The 21,974-nt window shown below is 41.0% G+C and overlaps 1 protein-coding gene across 5 annotated transcripts in view; it reads left to right on the top strand.

Moving 5' to 3' along the window:
- The window catches only part of TENM4 (teneurin transmembrane protein 4), a 1,366,951-nt gene that overhangs the window by 1,009,961 nt on the left and 335,016 nt on the right, over window positions 1-21,974 (top strand). For all 5 annotated transcript variants that reach the window (XM_048294397.1, XM_048294400.1, XM_048294398.1 and 2 more), the window contains 2 exons: window positions 10,764-11,052; window positions 15,499-15,768. In XM_048294397.1, the coding sequence (XP_048150354.1) occupies window positions 10,830-11,052; window positions 15,499-15,768 (493 nt within the window). In that variant the 5' untranslated portion in view covers window positions 10,764-10,829. The remainder of the gene's footprint in view (window positions 1-10,763; window positions 11,053-15,498; window positions 15,769-21,974) is intronic.

Here is a 21,974-nt window from a genome sequence, read left to right as displayed (position 1 = left end):
ATCCCACTCTGTTTTGCAATCTATTTGCATCTTTTGTTGACTGAGAGCTGGTTCAATTACTTCTAATCTTTGGTCTAGCTAGTCATTAAAGGTATGACTAAGGAGAGCCATTTACATCTTCAATTGCTTTCTCCCCTCCCCATCTCCTTCATTTGCTTTTTCCTTTTCTTCCCACAGTGTCTTTTTGCTGAATATTCGTTAAGCTGGATTCCTAAGCATGGCAGCAAAGCTTTTCTTCAGCAAATGAATGGGCCTTTCCCCTCATTTTGTTAAGTGTTATAAAAACTTGTTCTTATAAGAAAGATTTAATAAGTCATTCTGTTTTGCCACAGAAAGTCAAATACAAGACATTTTCCTGTGGCAAACTAGAAGATTCTTCTCTTAGTCGCTAAGCTAGTTGTCTTAATACCAACAATGAAGAATTTATTTTTCAGTTTGGACTTGGATAAACGACTTAATCTCTTACCTTTTATCAACTGAAAGATGATTGGCTTTCATGAATACTGGCACAGAATCCAAGAACTCCAGTAAATAGACTTCTGAAGTGCAATCAGGAGCTGGGGTTTGTGTAGTCTGTGCCATTGACTTCCTGTATTATTTGGTCAGGTCACCTCCTTTCTGCCAATCTGTTCTGCCTGTAATGTAGGAGAGACAAAAATGTACTTCCTTGAAGGCTAAATCAGTAAGAAATATGAGTTTTTACCATGTGTTAAAAAGAAAAAAGAAAAGTAAAAATAAGCCCTGCTGTTACTCTGGCGTCTTTGGACAAGTAGAAAAGCAGCATTTTGCAAGAATAGAATAAATGCAATGCTTGATATTTTCACCTGAGCAATAGTATCAGTTATCATTACCTTATTAAGATCCCTCCTTAATGCACCTTTCAGTGCATTTGTACATCTGGAAGAGTGTATTGATGTCTGGTTTGGAAGGTCATTGAATCATAGAATCATTGAAGGGTTGGGGTTGGAAGGGACCTTAAAGATCATCTAATGACCAGGGACATCTTCCACTGAACCAGGTTCCTCAAAGCCCCAGCCTAGCCTTGAACACTGCCAGGGATAGGGCATGCATGGCTGCTCCGGCAATCCATGCTAGTGCCTCACCACCCTCAGAGGGAAGAATTTATCTCTAATACCTAATCTAATCCTACCCTCCGTCAGTGTGAAGTCATTCCCCCTTGTCCTGTCACTCCATGCCCTTCTCAAATTACCCTCTCCAGCTCTCTTGTAGACCCTTTGAGCACTGGAAGGTGCTGTAAGGTCTCCCTAGAGCCTTTTTCTCCATAACCCTGTACATGCAGTGCTAAGCTGCAACCCAGCAATCAGGTTTAAATCCTCTTGCATGTGCTTTAAATCTCTTCTTGGAGGTGATACCCCTCCTTGTTATTCCAGTGAAGGGGCCCTTTGTTTCAGAAAAAAACCCAAGCACTTTCTATTTCTAATTTACTATTTTTACCTCTCTATTTTTTTCCCTGTAGGCATTTTACCTAAGAAAAATACACTTCCTACTGCATAAGCTTATTGTCATTGAAAGTGAAGCTCTGGACACAGTAGGGGTTACACTGATTAATCAATCCCTAGCATCTCTCAATGCACTCTGATTATCTCACAGAGAAGTCCTAAAATAAATAAATTAATGGGCCCTTGCAGTCTTTTTTACAGATAATTCGTATTTTAATAAACTTTGTTTGAAGTTCAACCCTCCAGGGAATTTTATCAGAACAGGAAAACAGGTTGGTTTCTCCCCCTGCTGAAGGAAGGCAAGGAGAGATTACCCAGTACCACAACATCTGTGACAAGAGCAGGGACATTTTTACACATGATATTGTAGTAAGACAAGGACAGGTTGGCCTTGCTAGTAATCCTTCAGGAGTTTTCTATGTTAGTTACTTGAATTCAAGTAACTGGATAAGGTAGTTGCCTTTGCCTGCAGAAGAGGGATGATAATATATTTTTCTTGTGCTGGGAGTCCTGCCTGATTAGGTGAGAGCTACCCTCTGCTGCAGGAAGTTTTCCATAATATTTTTTCTGTGGAGTGTCTATATAATTAGTCTTAATAAACATACATATACAAAATAAAATCTGTCCCTAGCAATACTTTTTGAGCATAATTCTGAGTATATTCCTCCAAATTCAGTTGACCCTATGGCATTCCCTGCTATTCAATGGCAGTATTGAAAGCCAGTGCTGGCCAAAACTATTACTCTATTGTTTTCACAGTCAAGCCAATGAGAAAAAGGAGGACAAATTCAGATCTTGCAAGTTTTGCACTACAGGTGTCCTTCAATTCAAGCTGTCACCCTGTGAGCTGCTCAGACCCCAGGCTGTATCTGAAAGGCGTGGAACAGAAGATGCTCTGAACTCTGTTTCAAACCGCAGGTGCACACAGACGTGATGTGTTTACTGAGGAATATGGATACGGGGTGGTGGCTGCAGGCAGAAAAGGCAGACATGCTTTCTTTCCTAAAAGAGTCCCAGCCTCCAGTCAGCTCTTTTCAGAAATAATGTGTAATAGCAAAAAGATACATCTGAGAGTGAGTGTGAGTCCAAGGCCTCTTTTCTTAAGGAAAAGGCTGAGGGCTCATGGATATTCCCATGGAAGACACAACTGTAGACAGTGACTTTAAATGAGACAAGCACTTCTTCTACAATCACACTGGGGGACTGCATACAGGATGTTGCAAAGGCCCAAAGTATTTAAGAGTGAAATGGGATTAGGCAAACTCTCAGAGGACAGGTTCATGAGGGACTGTCAAACCCAGTGGGCCTGCAAAGAAATTTGCTGAAGTGCATAGAGAGGAAGGACCAACCTTGATTCTTAAATCACCATTCACAACTACTGTCCACTTCTTCTCTTCCAAACTGACTGCATCCAATCCATACAGGGGTAATACAGATGGATAGTTTCCTTGTTCAATTTATTGACACAGAAGCAGGGATACAGAGCTAGTGTGTTTAAGCATGAGACTTCACATACCTAATTGTGGAATAAAAAGGTTGAGTGGCACAAGGTGTGCATGGAAATTGTCTTGGGATTCTTGCTACATTTTCATATGGGTCACAACATAATTACAAAAGCCTCCTGTAGACCACAACAGAACACTGAGAATTAGACACAAAGCTTACCCAGGAGTGGGTACAAGGCTTAACACCCTGAAGTGAGCCCTGTACCAGCCTTTTCTTATTGTCTAAGAGATGAGACACTGGCACAGGGTGCCCAGGGGAACTATAGATGCCCCATCCCTGCAAGTGTTCACGGACAGTTTGGAAAGGGTTTTGAGCAACCTGGTCTAGTGAAAGGTGTCCCTGTCCATGGCAGGAAACTAAAACTAGGTGATCTTTAAGGTCCCTTGCAATGCAAAGCCACCTTCTTTGTTGTCATAGAATCCATTCCACAGTTCTATGACTAGAAACTATCAAATAAATTTTTTTTGTAAAAAAAAAAAAAAAAGACAAGAAACGAAGCAAGCAAAAACCAAAACCCAGGCTATGTTTTTCTTTTCTGGAAGAAAAAGGAAAAGTTCTCCCAAGTGGATTGAAAAAGGCTGCACCAAGAGCTTTCACCTAGGATGCTTGAGACACATTCAAAACTTCAACCTGTCTGACTTAGATTAAGGACACAAATTTTAGCTTCCTGTATCCCAGGTAAGAGCCCAAATTAGCAAAAGGTGGGTGATGGAGAAAGAATGGGAATGCTTTCAGTGACTACCTGCATTTTATGTCACCAGTTCTTTGTCACTCTGAGATTTGCTGATAAATAGGCTGGTTTCACATGGGGTTTGGATGTGTGGCACATCATACACCCAAACCTTGAGTCTGACATAGAGAGTTAGGAAAAATTTGCAGGCTGAACATAAAACAGTGTACATGGTCAGGCTGTCCCTTTTGGCATTTATTATTTAAATGCCTTTATGTATTGTCTATTAAATTGAGGTTCTGAGGAAAACCCACTTCATCCAAGAATAGCTAATAGACTCATAATGAGAATTTCAATATAAAGCTAAGATTTTTTCCAAAGTAATTTCCATTTTGGCATAAGCCAGAGTAGTGTTCTGATGACTGCAACTGCAAACTACTTATACTTGTCAAAAATTATTCAAAAGAATTTTTAACTTTGGGCCCTAAAATCTTCTGCTAGCACAGGTTAAAGGCTCCAGCCCATGACAGAAGACTTAGGGGGTTGCAAACTAGAAATAATTGAGATAATTGCATTCCAGCCTCCTTCATGTTTTCCTACCACTACTGTTTCAAGCTTTCCTAGGCCTCCAGCTAATGCAGTTTTAGATTTATTCATGAAAAGGTCACAAAACACATCTTTTGGACAAGGCATTACCAACTGCCTAGCAAGTCCCTTACCAGTAAAAGAAAGGCTTAGTGGTTGAGACCAGAAAAGGGAGGTTTTGTTACTTTCTTTGAGTACTGGGTTGATGCCAAGCAGTATTAATTCAACTCTTCGTTCTCCTCTCTTGTGCCTGCTTCTTTCCTAAGTCTTTGCCAAAAATGTGAGGATGTTATACCTATAGCTTAATTTATTTCCTACAAAGACCTCAAGGGATTTGAACCTCTGCTATAAATCTGAAGCTTAAAGTTTAATAAAAAACACAGGAATCCTTTATGTTATAGAAGAATCTCCCAGAAACCTGGTAAATGGCATCACACTGTTTAAGCCACAGTAGTGTATTTGCTAAGATCAGATCATTGCTGACTCTGATCACCAGGCAATACAAATTTGATTTGAACAACCCCTGACTACATGCCTAAGTATTTGCTGAATGCATCAGAGCATTCACCACTACATTTATGCCAGGTTTGTGCTTTAGATGAGGTGGAATGGGAGGCAATATCTCAGACAATTCTTGACAAATGAAAATGACCAAATAAGATTTCTCAAGTTCAACATATTTTGTAAAGAAGGCCAGGTCTTTTCAAGGTCATGCTGGATGGGGCTCTAAACAACCTGAACTAGTGCGTGGCATCCCTGCCTATGGCAGGGGGGTTGGAACTAGGTGATCTTTAAAGTTGCCTCCAACCCAAGCCTTTCCGTGAGCCTATGAAAACAGAATAAGGAGCCTTCAACCAGGCATTTGTATCCTCATGGAAGTGTGGCGGGACTGTCACAGTGGACTGCATTCTTTCAAATATGATGTAAAATACCAGGTGATGACTTAAATTGGTGTGGGATATTATTAACCACAGACACAAAGTCATTTAATCACCTGAACTCACAGCTTCTTTGTTTGCAGCTTAGGATCCTGAGTTGGAGCTAATTTCCCAAATAACATTGCTGGTCTGCCCCCAGTATCTGTTAGTGTCTTTGAGAAGATTAATATACAAGGTGAAAATCTGTCTCACTTTTGACTCTGAGTGGAGTTTTCATCATTCACCATGGGATTTCACTGGTCAGACACAACTGCAATTGTCCATGCTCCACAGTCCTTCTGGCTGAAGGACACTATCAAACATAAAAGAGCATCTTGTTAATAATACCTTAGGTTCTTGCTACTGTTCTCCAGCAAAGATTTCAGGCATGCATTAATTATTCTACTATGCTTATGTGACTTGGTTCTCAAAAAATCCAGGACTCAATATCAGACTCAGCCTTGGAGATCAAGCTGCTGCCCTCAGTTGTGTTGTTTTCTTCTTGTACCACCTTAAGCAATTCACTTTGACTTCCTGTGGCTCATCTCTTCCTCTATAAAGTGAAGGAAAGGATACTTGCTCACTTCTTACCAGCTTTAGGTCTTAGTTAATGATTCGATTTGTGGAGCCCAAAGGAGGGAATATAAAATTAAGCTTGCTGCTCAGCATCCTATGGCTGTGCTCATTCTACAAAGGGCAGCAGCAATGAAAAATAGGGAAAAATATTGCCCTAAGCAGCGAAATGAGGTCGAGTTCAAGAAGACAAAAAGCATGCCCTAGCAAGTAAGATGATGCCATTTCTGCATAGGCAGTTTTGCAGAGGAAAACAAATGACCGTGAGCAGTAGTCCTTTTTCTTCCTTCAGCACAAAGCTGGAGGTGGAATCAACCCACCAGAGCTCATGCTCATGTTTTCCTGCAGTCAAGATATTTCACTCTTCCTGCTCTCTCATCATCCTGTTGCCATAAGTATATGGGAAGTACATAAAGCTATCTCTACTGTTTAAAACCTCACATTTTGACAGAAAATTGGATGATATGACATGCTGCCTCCCAGAACAGGCACTGTCTATCACCTTGCTGCTAATCTCTGTGATTAGTGACCTGCAACGTAAGTCAGCTATCAAAGACCACCTGTCCTTTTTGCTGTGAGCACCTCCTAGCATATTACTTTGTGGTGTCACACTCCCTTGTCTGGTTTTTGATTGATGCAAGTTTGTCTTTTGAGCAGTGACTCAGAAAATAAATCATCCCCCTTGCCATTCATTGAGTGCAATTCTGCAGCACAAAGCTGGTGTGGTTAATCAAAGCTCCAAAGAGCAACAAAAACCAACAGAACTGAGAATGAGGAGGAGAGGTATAAAGGATAAAACATCATAAAAAGGATTATTTGGGAGCCAACCAAAGCAAATCAAAATAAAAAGAGCTGCAAATAAGCATTGTGTTTGCTGTACTACTGCACCAGAACCAGAAAGCTGATTTTTTTGTTCTGCTCCCTGACATGTAGGCAAGGATGTGAGAAGAGTCCCACGCCTCTGAAAAATATAACTATATCAAAGAACCTGATTTTATAGGCTTTTATGAGTAAGTAACCCTTTCTGGGCTCAGTGGGATTTTTCTGAGTAGAATAAGTAAAGACAGAAGGATGTTTCTGCTGTGAATTGTAGTCCAGACCAGTTTGTGGTCCAGCTGGGATTGCATACACAGAGGACTGCCAAAAATAAGAATGGCTATTGCAACTAATTGGCCTCAAAATAAAAAAAAAGGTGAAATTTTATGTTATGCAGACAGCAGTATGATGAAAGAATCAAACAGAACTAGAAACAACATTGCATTATAGGACAAGAAAGCCCTTTCCAAATATAAATGATTCAGAGCAAGGGGGTTTTGTGCTTTTATGGAGGGAAAAGGAACACAGAGATGGAAAGGTCCATTTTAGAAAGCTTGGTTTTTTACATCCGGTCCAGCAAGTTTATGGAAGCTTTTAAAATTATGAGGAGCAATCATGAGCTAAAGATGGAAAGAAACTGGTGGTTGAGTATGTAACTGAGATGAGTGTGATTCTTTGTATTCGTCATGTGCAAGAGAAGTCAGGAAAAATGTGAGGTGTTGATGGCACTGATGAAATCATAGCAAAAGTAAAATCTAGACACAAGGAGTAGCAGATAAAAAATAATAATCTATCTCAGAAAAACTATGAGGCAAACTCTCTGACAACACAACTCCACTGAAAGTAAGGTATCTAAACCATCTGAGAATTGGGTCATAAAACTGAGATGACAAGAACTGCATGTCCATGGAGAGGTGCTGGAAACTTACTTAAGTCAGGTAAATGCAACAGTTCGGTCTTTAGAAATAACTCTTAAAAAAATCTTCATTATGTTTTACGGAGGTAACCTTTCTATTTGGAAAGTCAAGCCAAGTTGTGAAGGAGAGAGAAATAAAAAGTTGAGAAGAGTTAAATTTATAAAGACATGAATGAGTTGGGAATAGAAACACTGTTACAGAGGAATGTGCATATGGATAGTGCAAATTTACAGGGCTATTTTTGATGAACTGTAGGAGAATTTTCAGTTTTTCAGCACCTTTCCTTACAAAAAGAAAACCCTTCATCTGGTGGGAATTCAGTCAATTTCCTCATGTTTTTTTGTCATTTCCTAAGTTGCAAGGTTACTAATGGTAATTACAGACCCTGTTTGTACCTTGTGGCTCCAGCAGTGCAGAAAGGTTTTCTTGGCACATGTGCCTCTCCCGCTAGAGCATTTTAAATGACCAGCCCTAGGCAGGAATTGTTACAATGCTCAGGAGCAGATAGAAGCCACCTTTCTTCATTTCCTTCTTAGCGAGTAACCACTTCTCGCTCACATTCTGCTATCTCCATCCACCATAACAATAAACCACAATTTCAGTGTTAGTTATAGCAGTTCTCAATACAGGGGTTTTGTGAAGGAGTCTGTTGTAAGGTGTTTTATTCAAAAGTATAACAAACCTGCTCCTTCTAATGTTTTCAAACAGGGATGCTATAAAGGAGGCAAACAGATTCAATAACAAGTGCAAAAAAAGTCACAATTTCTCAAGCCAAAAAAAGCTTTTTTTTAAAAAAAATGGGAGATGACAGTGCACTGAAAGGCAATCAGATGCTCTATTTCTTTTATCTCTTTCCAGTGTGAAAGCACCAATATGTTTGTTTCAATGCAAAAAAACCTATCTACCAGTATTTGGTAGATCTCTTACATGCTGCTGTTGTTCCTTAGCACAACACAATCTCCTTCACTATTGCTTCTATGTTCAGGCCTAGTTTTGTACCCTTACTCTGCAATACATTTAACGTGTCAGTTTTGGCCGATGAGTAATCCTATTTGCATTCACTGTATTGCATTTACATGAATGAATTAAAGTCAGAGAGTTCAGTGGATTTAAAAACACGTTTAAAATCAAAGTGGGGCTCAAATCCCTGCGGATGACTTAGGTAAAACTCGTTATAAGACACTCCTCCTTTCCCCTCTCCCCATCCTCCCTTAGTGTTCAATACTTTCTATGCATTCTGCTGACAAACAAAAAATATGAACTTTCTGGTCTGCCACCATCTCTGGAATAGACTGGGAGACAATGGATTTTTTTTTTTTTTATTATAGTAGTATCTTAATTTCCAGGAAGAACGCAACAGAAACCATATAAGATGTTGGAACTGGGCTCTGTCATTGGAAGTTGGTTTTGGAAGCTAAAGGGACAAAACCCAGTGAGCAGTTTTAGCACAATCAGAATTGCAGAAATATGAGTGTGTCATGGTTTAACCCCACAAGAGTCCCAAGAGTGTAATCCTGCTCTTCTTTGCCCAGCTGCCAGTTTATCTCACAGCCCTCCTGCAGTTCTTGCTTCCTCCTGCAGTCTCTCTTCAACTGCAGTAGTTTTTAGTTGTGCTTGTGCCTTACAGTTTTTCAAGTATGGAATTAATAATAAAATGTTGGCTTCCAGCTTCAGTATTAGTATTATGATTTGTAGGTTATCAGAACCTGTGCTGAGAGTCTTCCATCCTTCACACACTGAGTTTTATAACCCACAAATGCTGCGTTACATCACATCCCTTTAAACTGACCTACAAAGCTCACAGCACATCCATCCTCAACTACTGCACCACAGCTGTGTGAGGGCAGGTGTAGATTAGATATCTGGAATAAATTCTTTACTGTGAGGGTGGTGAGGCACTGGCACAGGTTCCCCAGAGAAGCTGTGGATGCCCCATCCCTGGAAGTGTTCAAGGCCTGATTGGATGGGGATTGGAGCAATCTGGTCTGGTGGAATGTGTCCCTGCCCATGGCAGGGGATTTCAAGGTTCCTTCCAACCCCAACTATTCTAGCATTCTGTTACTCTCTGAAATCCAGGGCACAGCATCTGAAGCAAGGCCAGGGTCTGAGTCATGGAGGAGTAACATTTCATTAGTACATTCAGGGTTTAGCCTTTCAAGAAAGAAATGCCAACAGAATGTGATTCAGTCTCTCCCATACATTTCCATATGTATTTGCTATGAAAAAGACCAAGAACTGATAGGTTCTTTCTGAACCTTTTGCTTTCTGTTTTTTAAATGCTGATGGTAAACAACAGTATCCTGGGGTGGCATTTAGAGACTCGACTTCTGTTCTTTAGCAGTCAGGAGGACTCGGTTTCTGAGAAGCTCAGCCCACAATTAGAGATTTTCCATATTTGGTTTGTGGATTTTATTATTTTTCCTACTAACCCAGTTTAGATATTTAAAAATATATTTTATCATCACAATGCAGGCCATTGCCTTTATTTTTTCTGTGACTTCTGCCACATTTAATAAACTTGAAATAAAAATACCATTTATTAATTATTTTGACAAAAATACTTTTAATACGTTTTATTCCTGATATCTGCTTTCTCTGTGTGCAGATATGTATGCTTGCATAGCAGTGCACATATACATTGGTTTTCCACAGAAATAAATCCCAGGCCATGTTGTTACATGAAGCAGAACACTATCATTTATTTACACTTTCTCAGCTCTGCTTAAGTTCTAATATGTTTCCAGCTGACTAAAGATGACCCCTCTGAAAAGGAAGACGTTTTTATTCAATTTCCATCCATATTTCACTCCTTCATTCTTCCTTTCTCCATCTCCCTTCCCACTTGCCTTCTTATACTGTCTCAGTCTTTTTTTCATATGTTCTAACCTCGTGATCTATGAAAACACTTTTTAACTGCAGGACAGCATTTTTCCAAAGTCCTCCAGCTGCCCAAACAGAGGCATTTCAATGTTACCTGATGTCCCAGAGATTAGGTGACTGATGAATACATGCCTCCTGGAGGTGCCTGAATCACTTCCCATGGAAAGAAGACCCACAATATCACAATCAGTTTCAAATTCTCAAGTGCATGCCCAGTTCAGACAGATGCAGGTTGCTGCGTGTATGTGTCCTGTTAGCAGTGGCAATTATTAAATGAGTCACATGTAATTGAGACTTCCTTTTTATTGGTAATTGTTCTAAGAAGGTTTTTCTGCAATCCATTAAGTAACATCCTTTTTTTTCAGTGCAAGAATGTACAAAGAAGGCTAATTAGCCGTTGAATGACCAAAGGCATGAATTTTTTTATTCTCTCTTTCAGGTTATTGCAATCTGACCATCACACGGACGTCATTATTTTAATGTTAAGTACTCAGACAAGGGTGCCATGGATGTAAAAGAAAGGAAACCGTATCGATCTTTGACTCGGCGCCGCGACACTGAGCGCCGCTACACCAGCTCTTCAGCCGAGAGTGAGGACAGCAAGGCACCCCAGAAGTCCTACAGCTCCAGTGAGACCCTGAAGGCTTATGATCAAGACTCCAGGCTGACCTACAGCAATCGGGTCAAAGACATGGTGCACCAGGAGGCTGATGAGTTCTGCCGAGCAGGTGGGTGCTTTTCAGCAGGTGCAGCTGTAAGCAGCGTGAGGGAATCAGCTGAGAGCTGGAGCTGGGTGGGAGGCTACTGTTGAAAGACTCCAAGGACAAAAGCAAGATTTAAGGAGAGCAGCAGGGATCATTTTCACTGTATTGCACAGACACTGTGTGCAGCCCAGTGTCCTTAAGTGGCATACCCATACCCCATGTTCATTAGCATTTACACATTTTCTATGTCTTAGTCATTCTGTCTCCAGCAGCACTTCGCCTCTTCCCACCATGAGACTAGACCCCTTGTGCACGTGCTGTACAGTACTGACGTGGCATGGAAAGTTCCTGCCTGCTCAGGAGACCTTTCACCATGCCATGTGTCTGCTCTGTCATGCTGAGGCAGAAGGCAATGAGGGGAGAGTGTCACTGTCCACACTATCCATCTGGTCTCCAGCAAAACCCAAGAACCCTGGAAGAAAGGAGGCAACTGAGCTCCAGATGGGATGAAGCCTCTTGGCATTGCACATGGCCTTTTGGTTTGCCTTGGGGACATGCTCCAATATTAGAGGAGTTAGGAGCCACTTCAGGACTTAAAGGAGCACATTTAGTGAATCTGGGTCACAGTATCTGTGAAGATGAGGAATTTCAAGAGTCATCATGGACTCCACAGTTCTAACAGATTCCAGATATTCTCTTTTTTATTGCTACCCTGAAGTCAGCACAGTTATATTTTCACTGCTGTTGTTGCCTACATGAGATAGATTTCTGACCCCTACTAGAAGACTCATCTTCATTTTTTTGTTGAGATGTAGTTCAGATTCCAACCAGGACTTCACATAAATTGTTTTTAGAAGTCCTACAAGGAAAGTATAAAATGGCAAAGTGAGTCAAATAGAGTAGGCTGCATTCCAGAAAATGAACATAAATTAGCCGACCCAGAGTACTCTGAGCACATCCTCTGCAATGTAGAGAAGCTGATTCCCCAAACCAAAGGCATATAATTGCACTCATTAAACTTGGGGGCTGCTTAATTTCATTCCTCAAAAATCATGCACTTGTGGTTTTGGTGCAGGACTCATCTTCAAGGCACACACAAGCAAAATGATTTGCAGAAGTATTTTTGTCCATATGGCTTTGGTGTTTGAGTTTCAGGATAGCTGCAACAGGCAATAATCAACAAAAAGGCCAATAGTTGTTGTAAGTAATACTGTGACATCATAAAAGCAGTTTCCCTCTTAGCAACTCTGAAGTACTTCATCCCCTCTAAGGAATGTATGACATTATAAAGAAAAGGAAACTTTTTAGGTCATTGCATTTGCTTACTTCATACAATATATTCACCATGCAGGATAGATGTGAATTAGTCCAGGTCAGCGGTTTTCAACTTGGAGGTCCATGAGGCCATGCAGGTCTGCAGACTTCTAAGAAGCCCACAGAAGATTACTTTTCTTGAAAACCCAGTCTGTTGACAGGGAGTGTAAATTTTCTATACACAAGTTCATACTTCCCTAGGAAAATTTTGGAAGGTACTAGGAAATAGTAAAAATGACTGGTCTAAGTTGCTGAAATTAATTGAGAAGTTAAGATTAACCACGTCAGAGCACCAGTCCTGATTCTGATATAACCATCACAGATGGCTTAATTTAAAGCTTTCTCCCACTTTATCCTGAGGGTCCCAAAACTGGCCTGAAGAGTGTTAACAAAAATCCCAGATTTTCTGTGCCACATTTTCCGCTGGCAGCAAGCCGTGAATGGACCTCACTTTGTGATGCTGCTTGGCTTCAGGCCAACCGAAACCAAGCCTTATTAGCCTGCTTGACATCAACAAGGCAAAGTGAATTTCTCTCCTGCATTGGTTTGGAAGGCAGAGGAGGGAAACATTTCAAATTGACCAAATAAATTCAGTAAATAAACAAGTCAGCATTTAAATGGTTTTAGCTAGAGTGAGTGTCAGCAAATGTGCAAGTCAGCACAGGAGAAAATAGACCAGATCTGAATTAAAAAGTCTTGGATATTTATTATCTTCCTTTTATTGACTTGAGTTCTTCCAGCTTAAAAGGCAACAGTGAGCATAGAATATGAAAATCAATGCATCTGCTGCTGTTTATTGCAAATAAATTTGATTTTCAGTTAATTGTAGCAGTCATTTTTCATAATTTATGAGCTGCTGTTACTGGGGAACATCGGTCATGCTGCACATTGATGTGCCTGATGATGCTGAGTGTGGCATGTTTCAGAGGAAGGTGGAATTCGCCATCAGTGACTCAAACACGCAAGGAAAACCAAAAGATGTTTTTAAGTACTCCACAAGGGATGGTTTAAAAACCCATGGCCTTACACATAAGTCAAAACTAGAAGAGAAGAGCAAGGTCCCTGGGGAGATACTGCTTCCTAGCATTTATAACTTACGACAATTTTATTTGCTTCCTCTTACCATGGGACTGTAGAGGACAGTCTCTCAAACCACTTTGCAGTCATGTTAAATGGATTACTTTGCCACAAGTGTGCATTGTGCTTCCCAAGCAAGGCCCTAGGGTTGGACAGAGGTGTGAGCCCCAAGCAATCTTTTCTGTCCACTCTGTCTGAAAGCTTTAATCTTGTTTGGTCAATTAAAAAGGTGTGAAGTTCATGAATGCTTTATGTAGTTTGAGTGTTGTCAGCTGCAGATCCGTAAGCAGCCGAACCAGAGTTATTTTCTCCTGCCATCAAACAGTTTCTTCTCTGAGCTATACATGAAAATGTTGTCCGGTCCCATTATTCACCTTGCATTTGATTGTCTCCTCTCTGTTCACTATTGGCTGTAAAGTCAACTGAATGAAAAAAATAGCACCTACTTTTGGCCAGCTGTCATCTGATGCATGTGTGTCTAATATGAGAGACCTTCCCCAAGCAGCAGGGCTCAAGGACAAGCTATGGTGCTCCCACAAATGTGAAACCATACTCTGGAAAAGTAGAAATCTGACTATTTCTACTGGATATGCATTTTCCACCATGTGATATTTGACACCAACAAATAGAAATGTGAGAAGAACCACACGATTGTGGTGTCTTGAGAAAGGAGAAAATGATAATTCAGCTTTGGATACAACTTTGAGGTCCAGACTTGATGAACAGATTTCAATAATGAGTAGATATGAATTTCAGTGTTCAAAGGAAGGTTTGTGCCCGGAATTTCCTGGAGATCTTGCTTTCAGATTTATCTCGTTGAAATATGCCTGAGCTGCAAACACTGCTCAGTTCCTTCATCCATTCAAGGCATAGCATAACAGAAGCAGGGGTGCATTGAGCTGTGTAAATGCACTGTGCAGCTAAAGGCACTCATGGGTGGCCAAAATCCTTTCAATACATATAATAAAAATATAAATATAAAATATATAAAAAATATATATGTAAGAAAAATAAATGCATGCATTAATAAATAAAGGTGGAGTAAAATTGCTCTCCCCAGCCTCTTTGTAGAACTTTCCAAACAAAGTGTGCTAATATTTGGAGCCATCAATTCAGTCTGATTTTGAAGCTCTGCAGGTAACTAGATATGAAGTCAAGAGTCACTTTTCAGGTTGTATTTTTAGTCAGCTAAACAATTGCATCTATTTGCAGCCAAATAACCTCTGCTGTGACTCTATCAGAATGAATAGCTAAACTGAGTCAAGGTGTGAGTGGTCAGCAAGGGGAAAGTGAAATCGCCAAAGGAAATTTAAATCTCCAGCATGTAATTTCCGGGATTTCAATGAGCAGAACTCTCTCAAATTGCCTGTTGTAGGGAAGTTGTCAGGTGTATGGTAGGACTTTTGATCATTGCACGCCTCATTTTGCTTTTCTCACAAGAAGATTACTTTTTGCCTCTCCTAAAGAATTGCACCGTTTCTACATCCATTTTTGCTTTCAAATTTAATGATTTCACTGAACATGCCCCAAGTTTTTGTCAGGTTCCAGAAGCAGGATTCCAGCCACTTTTCAGTCTTGGCATATTTGAAAAGAGGCTGTCGTGAGGTGGGGACTAGTCTCTCCTCCCAAGTAGAAAGAAATAGGACAACAGGAAATGGCCTCAAGTGACACCAGGGGACGATGAGACTGGATATTAGGAAAAATTTCTTCACTGAAAGAGTGGTCAAGGTTTGGAACAGGCTGCCTACAGAAGTGGAGGAATCACCGTCTCTGGAATTGTTATGAAAAAAAGTGTAGATGAGGTGCTTACAGACATTGTCTCGTGGTGGACTTGGAAGTGCTGAGTAATGGTTGGACTTGAGGATCTTAAAACCTTAATGATTCTATGATCCTGTGGTCTCAGTCTCACACTGAGCAAGACCACAGAAGAGGGGTATCTTTGGTATGATGTTGCTGTGTGTTACAGTGACACTGCTGTGCCCCACATGAAGGTAGAGGATGAACACTTCTGCTCTTGACTTGTGCTAGATGGCACCGTGCCCTATTAAAGAATAACCAGGCCAATGTGTTTTCTCACAGGAGCCAACTTCTCTTTGCGAGAACTGGGACTTGAAGATGTGACACCCACACACGGGACTTTGTACCGGACTGACATCGGGCTGCCTCACTGTGGCTACTCCATCAGTGCCGGCTCAGATGCCGACACGGAAGCAGACGTGGTCATGTCACCTGAGCACCCAGTGAGGCTCTGGGGACGCAACACCAAGTCCGGACGCAGCTCCTGCTTGTCAAGCCGGGCCAACTCCAACCTCACCCTCACCGACACAGAGCATGAGAATACTGAAACTGGTAAGTGGTGACAGCGCATGCATTGTCGGCCTCGAGCTCTACCAGGAATGACTCTTCTTACTACTCCACCTCAATCTTCCTTAGGTCTTGTGCTGGGGTTTTTTATCAGACTCTGTGAAAACACTCTTCTAACAGCCCCATGTAGTGGCCTTTTGTACTGTCCTACAGAGTGTTTGTTAATGAACTGCTGGAGAAGCTCCTACTTATTTATCACTGCGACAGAGATCATTAAATAGCTGTAATACTCTCCTGCTTTTTGCAGCAACCTTTCAGAGGGAAGGCATTTAAATCTCCCCTCCCCTGGCCGATGCTGCTCTTATCTTTGCTCAGATTTTCTGGGCAGATAATTTTCTTCTCTTCCTTGCTGGTTCCTTGACAAGGGCCGTTTCATTATGTAAATTGGCCGACTGCTCTCTGAAGGAAAACGATGGTGAAATATTTTTAGAAGCCTTTTTCTTTGTGCGAAATAAAAGCTGAAGGTCACAGATTTTTTTATCTCTGTAACTTTGTGTCCCCAGCTGCGGGGATTCCTGCATGCCTTTTGTAGGTCTGCAAACCTTTTGGTCAGCAGTTCTGCCAAGCCGTGTAGGAGAAGGAAAGGGGATTTTGATTCAATTGCAGCTTGACCCAGGAGTTCATCCAGTCCTATATGCCTTTGCACCTTTAATTCAATTATAGCACAGCCTGCTTCTTAATACAGCTGCTGTGTACAAGTCATTGGGCACTTGTGCTCAGCACAGAAAGCTCATGTGAAATGACTGCATCACTTGTTCTTTTCATGCTTTTTGCCACAGTATTATAGTGACAAATGATGATAAGTTTTCCTCTGGAAGCCATGACATAGTGACACATACACCACCCACATGATTTTGTGTTTAACTCCAACAAAATTACAGTTGAAGCTTATTAAGTTTCTGCTCAGAGATAATGATACATTAAGCAGAGTTCAAAGATAAATGGCCTTCTGTTCAAAGGATATGCAGAAGAATCCTTTTGAATTATCTTTACTGTACTATTTTTAAGATTCTTAGTGTACTGTCTGATGAGCAGATACACAGTGCCAGGTTCCATTCTTTTCCTTCTGATCCTTGTGTTTTGATGAAAAATCAGAGGGACCATCAGGGTCAACCAAAGTTTTGCACACTCACAAGAAGTCGCTAGAAAACAGCCAAAAGTAAGCACCTTGCACTTCCATCCCGTTCTCCTCTCTTCAAAGCTCTCTTTTGTGCTTTCCATGGTGATGGATGAGCAGCTGTGATCCTATCCCATACATTTTTCTTTCCATGACTACTAAGAAAAGCAAAATACAGAATTTCAGTCTTTTTTTTGTTCCTTTGGTCCTAAGAGAGGAGAATTGCATCATCTGCTGTAGTCCTTTTCCCTGCTTTCTGTAATGTTATCTCTACACCTGTGAATGCAACTTTGTACCTACAGATCACTTACAAATGAAATTATTTTAGGATCAACATGTTAGCAACTTCACATGCCTTGAAAGGCTTTGCTGAAAGTAATCACAGAGGCAGTAGTACTCATGCCAGGGTGGAGACAACCTTGGATTCCTTTTCCCTTAAGGTTAATGACACACTAACCATTCTTTGAAACATCACTTCATAGCAACTAGAAAAAGGGAAACGAGAAGTGGAGAGCATACAGTGCTGTATAAATGTAGGAGTTTCTCTGGGGCCTTGGCATTTGCAGTTTTAGATGTTGGGTGTTTTAAATGAGAATGGCTGTATCATACTAAAAAAAAGTCTATGTAGCAGAAATAAAACCTAGATTATTGTGGTGTTCAGTATGTAATAGTACTGTCCATACTGACAAAAAGGAGGTGGTGGAAATTGAAAGAAAATATTAAGATCAAAGCTGTACTGGTGGTGAGCTTCATCTGATGCTTAGACTTCCCTGGGAAGATGTCATAAACATCAGGCAAGTTCAAGTCAGAAAAACTGGTCCAGAACTGAGAAAAAGGTCACTTTAGTATAGGGATTGCAGTTGAATTGGTGGTATAAATGTATCCAAACAAATGTTGCAAGGTAGAAAGAAAATAAGGTTAGGGAAAAGTCTTATATGTATGCAGAATTTGAGCATTTTCTTTTTGTAATTGCTTGGCACAGATAAAGGTGTGAGAAACCTTTGTGCACAAACCCCTCACAGCCTGAGACCTGCTATAGGAGCAAATGAAGCCTGAGATCCTCTCAGAAGCTTTGTCGGGCAAACACAAAGGCATTTCCTCCCTCCTCACTCCACATAAGCAGCGTTTCTCTGGGCTGCTAGCTATCACACAGGCTATTTTGAGAAAACCCAGACTTATAGGAGAAACATTTTCAAGAAGACATGACGCTTTGCTAATGGAAACGTAAAATAACATAATGCTATGACTCAGTTTACAGGATACCTTTATGAGTCAATATTAATTGTTGACAGTATTGATAGAAGTTATAGCCTTTAGCCGAAGTCAATATGGACTTTATGAACCTGCCATCAATAGAAGAGCTTATGGGGCCCATTAAACCAACTTTTCCAATGAAGGTCAAAGTCAGCAATTTTTATGCTGTTCATTATTTATCCAAAATAAATAATCAGAATTTACTTCTGATGTTTGTAAAGCCAAAGCTGTCAAGCATGATTCTGCCAAGACATTTATTGTGTTCCTAGAAAAGGAGAGATCTGGCTCCCTTGAAAAGTAGGTTTGTTTTTAATTCAGGAATGCTGATGCCTTGAAGGAACAGATATGCTGCTCAGAAAGTGCAGTCACAATCCACCCCTGTCATTAAGGAAACCTATGAAGTGCCATGGCATATTCCAGTCCATAGATCACTTGCACAGGTAGCTGGCATGGAAAGCCATGTGTAGCTTTATCTAAACTGTTCCCTGGCTTTCATAGAACCCCAGAATGGTTTGGGTTGGAAGGAAACTTAAAGATCATCTAGTTCCAAGCCCCTGTCATGAGCAGGGACACCTTCCATTAGAAGGTTGAATGCTTCCAGCAGACTGAACACTTTTACTAGGTTAAGAGTTTGTTTTCACCAGAGTCGAGTTATAACTCTGGCATTGCCCTGAGCTCAAGTCCTGCACACTCAAAGAGCCACGATTGCTTCCCCCCCAGTGGACAATGCATTTCATTGACCTGGAGAGTCACTTTGCAGAGTGAGAGGACAGAGGCACAGCTCAAGTTGCTGCACCTTGTCTGGGGACAGTGCCATCATTCTGTGCTGCTGATGTAGCGGGCACTTTATATGGTTTAAGGGGTTTCTGCAACATGGTCATGATCTGAACTGGAACTGTGAACTCCCTTTAACCGTTCAGAACCAAGCACGGGGGGAGTCTGGTTCCTGGAAGTCTAGCAATGATGTTAGGAGAACTTCTTTCCTGTAGTAGACTGCATTATTTCTCAGCAAGACTGATTCAAGCAAAAGAAGTTCCTGAAGTGGTCATTTGGACTGAAGCCTGGAGTTTCCTGGCGGTACCTTAGCTAACCTGGACAGGATTTGCACTGAGCCAGCAATTGTTTACCATAGAGAAGAGCACACTGAAGAAGAACAAGGTAATAGCCTTCCAGAAATTGGCTTATTTTGCAGCAATTTAGTCACATACAAAGAAAAAACCCAACCGAAAAAACTTCTAGTCATAAGAACACCATCATAAAAATACACTACCGCAGGATAATTTATACTGCAAGGCATTGCTGAAAGCCTCTGGTCCCTCTCCTTCTTAAAGCAGGGCTAAGTTGGAAGCCAGACTGGGTCACTCAGGGCTTTTTTCAGTTATACTTTGAGTGTCTATCAGAATGGAGAGGCCACAGCCTCTATATCCCGGTTCTGCAGCTGAACACGCTTGCTGTGAACAACTCTTCTCCTAAGAGCTAGTATGGATTTCCACTGCGACTCGTGTCCATTGCTCCCACTGAGCATCTCCAAGAACAATCTGATTCCATCTTCTGAGCGTCACCCATAACAAAAAACACTTAAAAGACAGCATCTAGAGTCTCCTCTCCTCATAAACAGTTTGAAAGCAGTTTGGCACTGGAGGAGATCAGAGAAGTCTGAGGAACTCCAGTGCTAAAAGCTTTTAAGTGTAAACTAGACAAATAGCTTCTGAGAAAGGTCTAGACTAGATGCTGTCTCAGTCAGAGTGGCTTTCCATGCTGGCCTCTCAAGCATCCCTCTTTCTCCAATTTCAATGCTTGCAGCATTGCTCGTGCTTTCCTCTTCTGTGGCTGTGCAGGACTGTTCAGGCTGGGCTTTTGCACTGCCTAGGGGACTCCTAACATAAGTGGACATGGACAGTGTTTGTGTGTAAGCACCTATGGAATGGACTGTGACTATTTCCTTTGGGTCTGTATTGGAGATATTAGCCCAGATCCACCCAAAGTGTTATGAATCATGCTTGTAATCCCTGGACAGATTTGAATATGAGAGATGGGCAGAAAAAGGGCAGATATTCCAATACAAAATCCCTTCCCACCAAAAAAAAAAAAAAAAAAAAAAAAAGGCAAAACAAAACCAACCAACCAACCAAAAAACCCCACTACCACCAACAAAACCAAACCACTTTTTCCTCTACCTTTTGTGTGATAATGGGGCTACTGTTTTACTCAGTACAATCATTACAGGGTTACTGTAGACCTGGATCAACAGCATTTTTAAAATTTGTGTTTGTGAAAGTGGAGTTGCAGCCCTTTAAAAGTTTCTTTAAAAACAATCAAGCAAGCAAACAAAAAACCAGCGCAGCTTAACTTTCAAGTCTTCCAAAGAAGCTAAGACAAACTAAGGATTTACTTTAGTTGTAATCTGGGCCCAGTGTTCATATCCACCAAGGCAAGTAGTTGGTTAAATATGAGAAGGAACAAGAGAGAGAGGTCAGCAGTGATTAATGCTGTGAGGAGTGATGTTTCTCTCTGTCATCATCTCTTCCTTGGAAGAATGTGAGCAGTATCAAATGGCCAGAAGGATTTCACAGACAGGATGATCAAATTCAGATGGCTCAAGACAGTTCAAATGAGTTGAAGATGCTCAACTGTGATCTATCATGTAAAGAAATTCTTGCAGCAGAAGTGTTGCTGAAGTGTGACTTCAGCACACTGAGAGATTAGTAGACATGAACTAAAATTCCAGATCTAACCACCCTGGAAGCCAAAATTCAAGCTGCAGGACCTTTTCTGTCAAACTGCACTGTGCAGCTTCTTTCCATCTTCACAATTCAAAACCATGTAGGAAACATCATCCTGCAAAAACTTTTTCACACCTTCTGTGTTTGCAAAAGTGTTGACTACTGGACTCAGATCACCCATTTAATGATGAACTGGATGCAGGTTTGATCACCCCAACACTTCCACCACACATCTGTTGCTCATCTCTGTTTAGGACGAACAGTTTCATCTCAGGGCTCATTTATGTTTAGCTTCACCTCTGTGAAAGGACCAGTCAGTGCCAAAAGTGATAATGGTGTCTATGGTAAAACAGACACTGGTGAAAAGATTAGGAGCACCAATTGATTTTTGGACCCACATCCTACAAAGAGGAATAATTTCCTCTTCTGTCCCATCCCTGGAATTGTTCATGGCCAGCCTGGATGCGGCTGTGAGCAACCTGGTCTAGTAGAAGGTGTCCCTGCCTTCCCAGGGCAACCCAGGGGTTGGAGCTAGATGGTGTTTGAGGTTCCTTCCAACCCAAACCATTCTGTGATTTTTTTTTCCTTTAGTCACTACTGTTCTGGGATGCATTTAAATGAACTTTAAAACTGCCAAGCAAACAACCAGCTCAATATCCAAACACGCTCTCCAGGCCTTACCAACTCAACTAGAAAGGTAGTGGATATGTTACAGTTAACTTTTGCTTTCTCATCAAATAAATTGCCTTTCTGGAAAATTCTCATAGGCTTTTGTAAAACTGAAGCATAGTGACAATCAGGAGCTTTAAAGCTTACATGATAGCTCTGCCTGCTTTACTATCACAGGCTCAACTCTTAGCCATTTTAATTGACATAATACATGATTTACAGAGCATTTCTTGCAATAACCACCACGTTCTGTGCTTCTACTGCTTAAGCCATTACTGTAGCTGGAAAGAATGCTTAAGAAACTGCATAGGGTATTAGGACTCAATAGAACTGAATGCTTATAGAACATATTAGAAACACAGGGGTACATTAAAGCAGGAAATAATTAAAGACAAGTATTTCAAACAAGGAATACCAAAGAAATGATA

The sequence above is a fragment of the Corvus hawaiiensis genome, chromosome 2, assembly GCF_020740725.1.
Source record: "Corvus hawaiiensis isolate bCorHaw1 chromosome 2, bCorHaw1.pri.cur, whole genome shotgun sequence".
Lineage (NCBI taxonomy): Eukaryota > Metazoa > Chordata > Aves > Passeriformes > Corvidae > Corvus > Corvus hawaiiensis.
The sequence above is the reverse complement of the archived record's forward strand: the minus strand, read 5'-3'. Positions and strand labels throughout refer to the sequence as shown.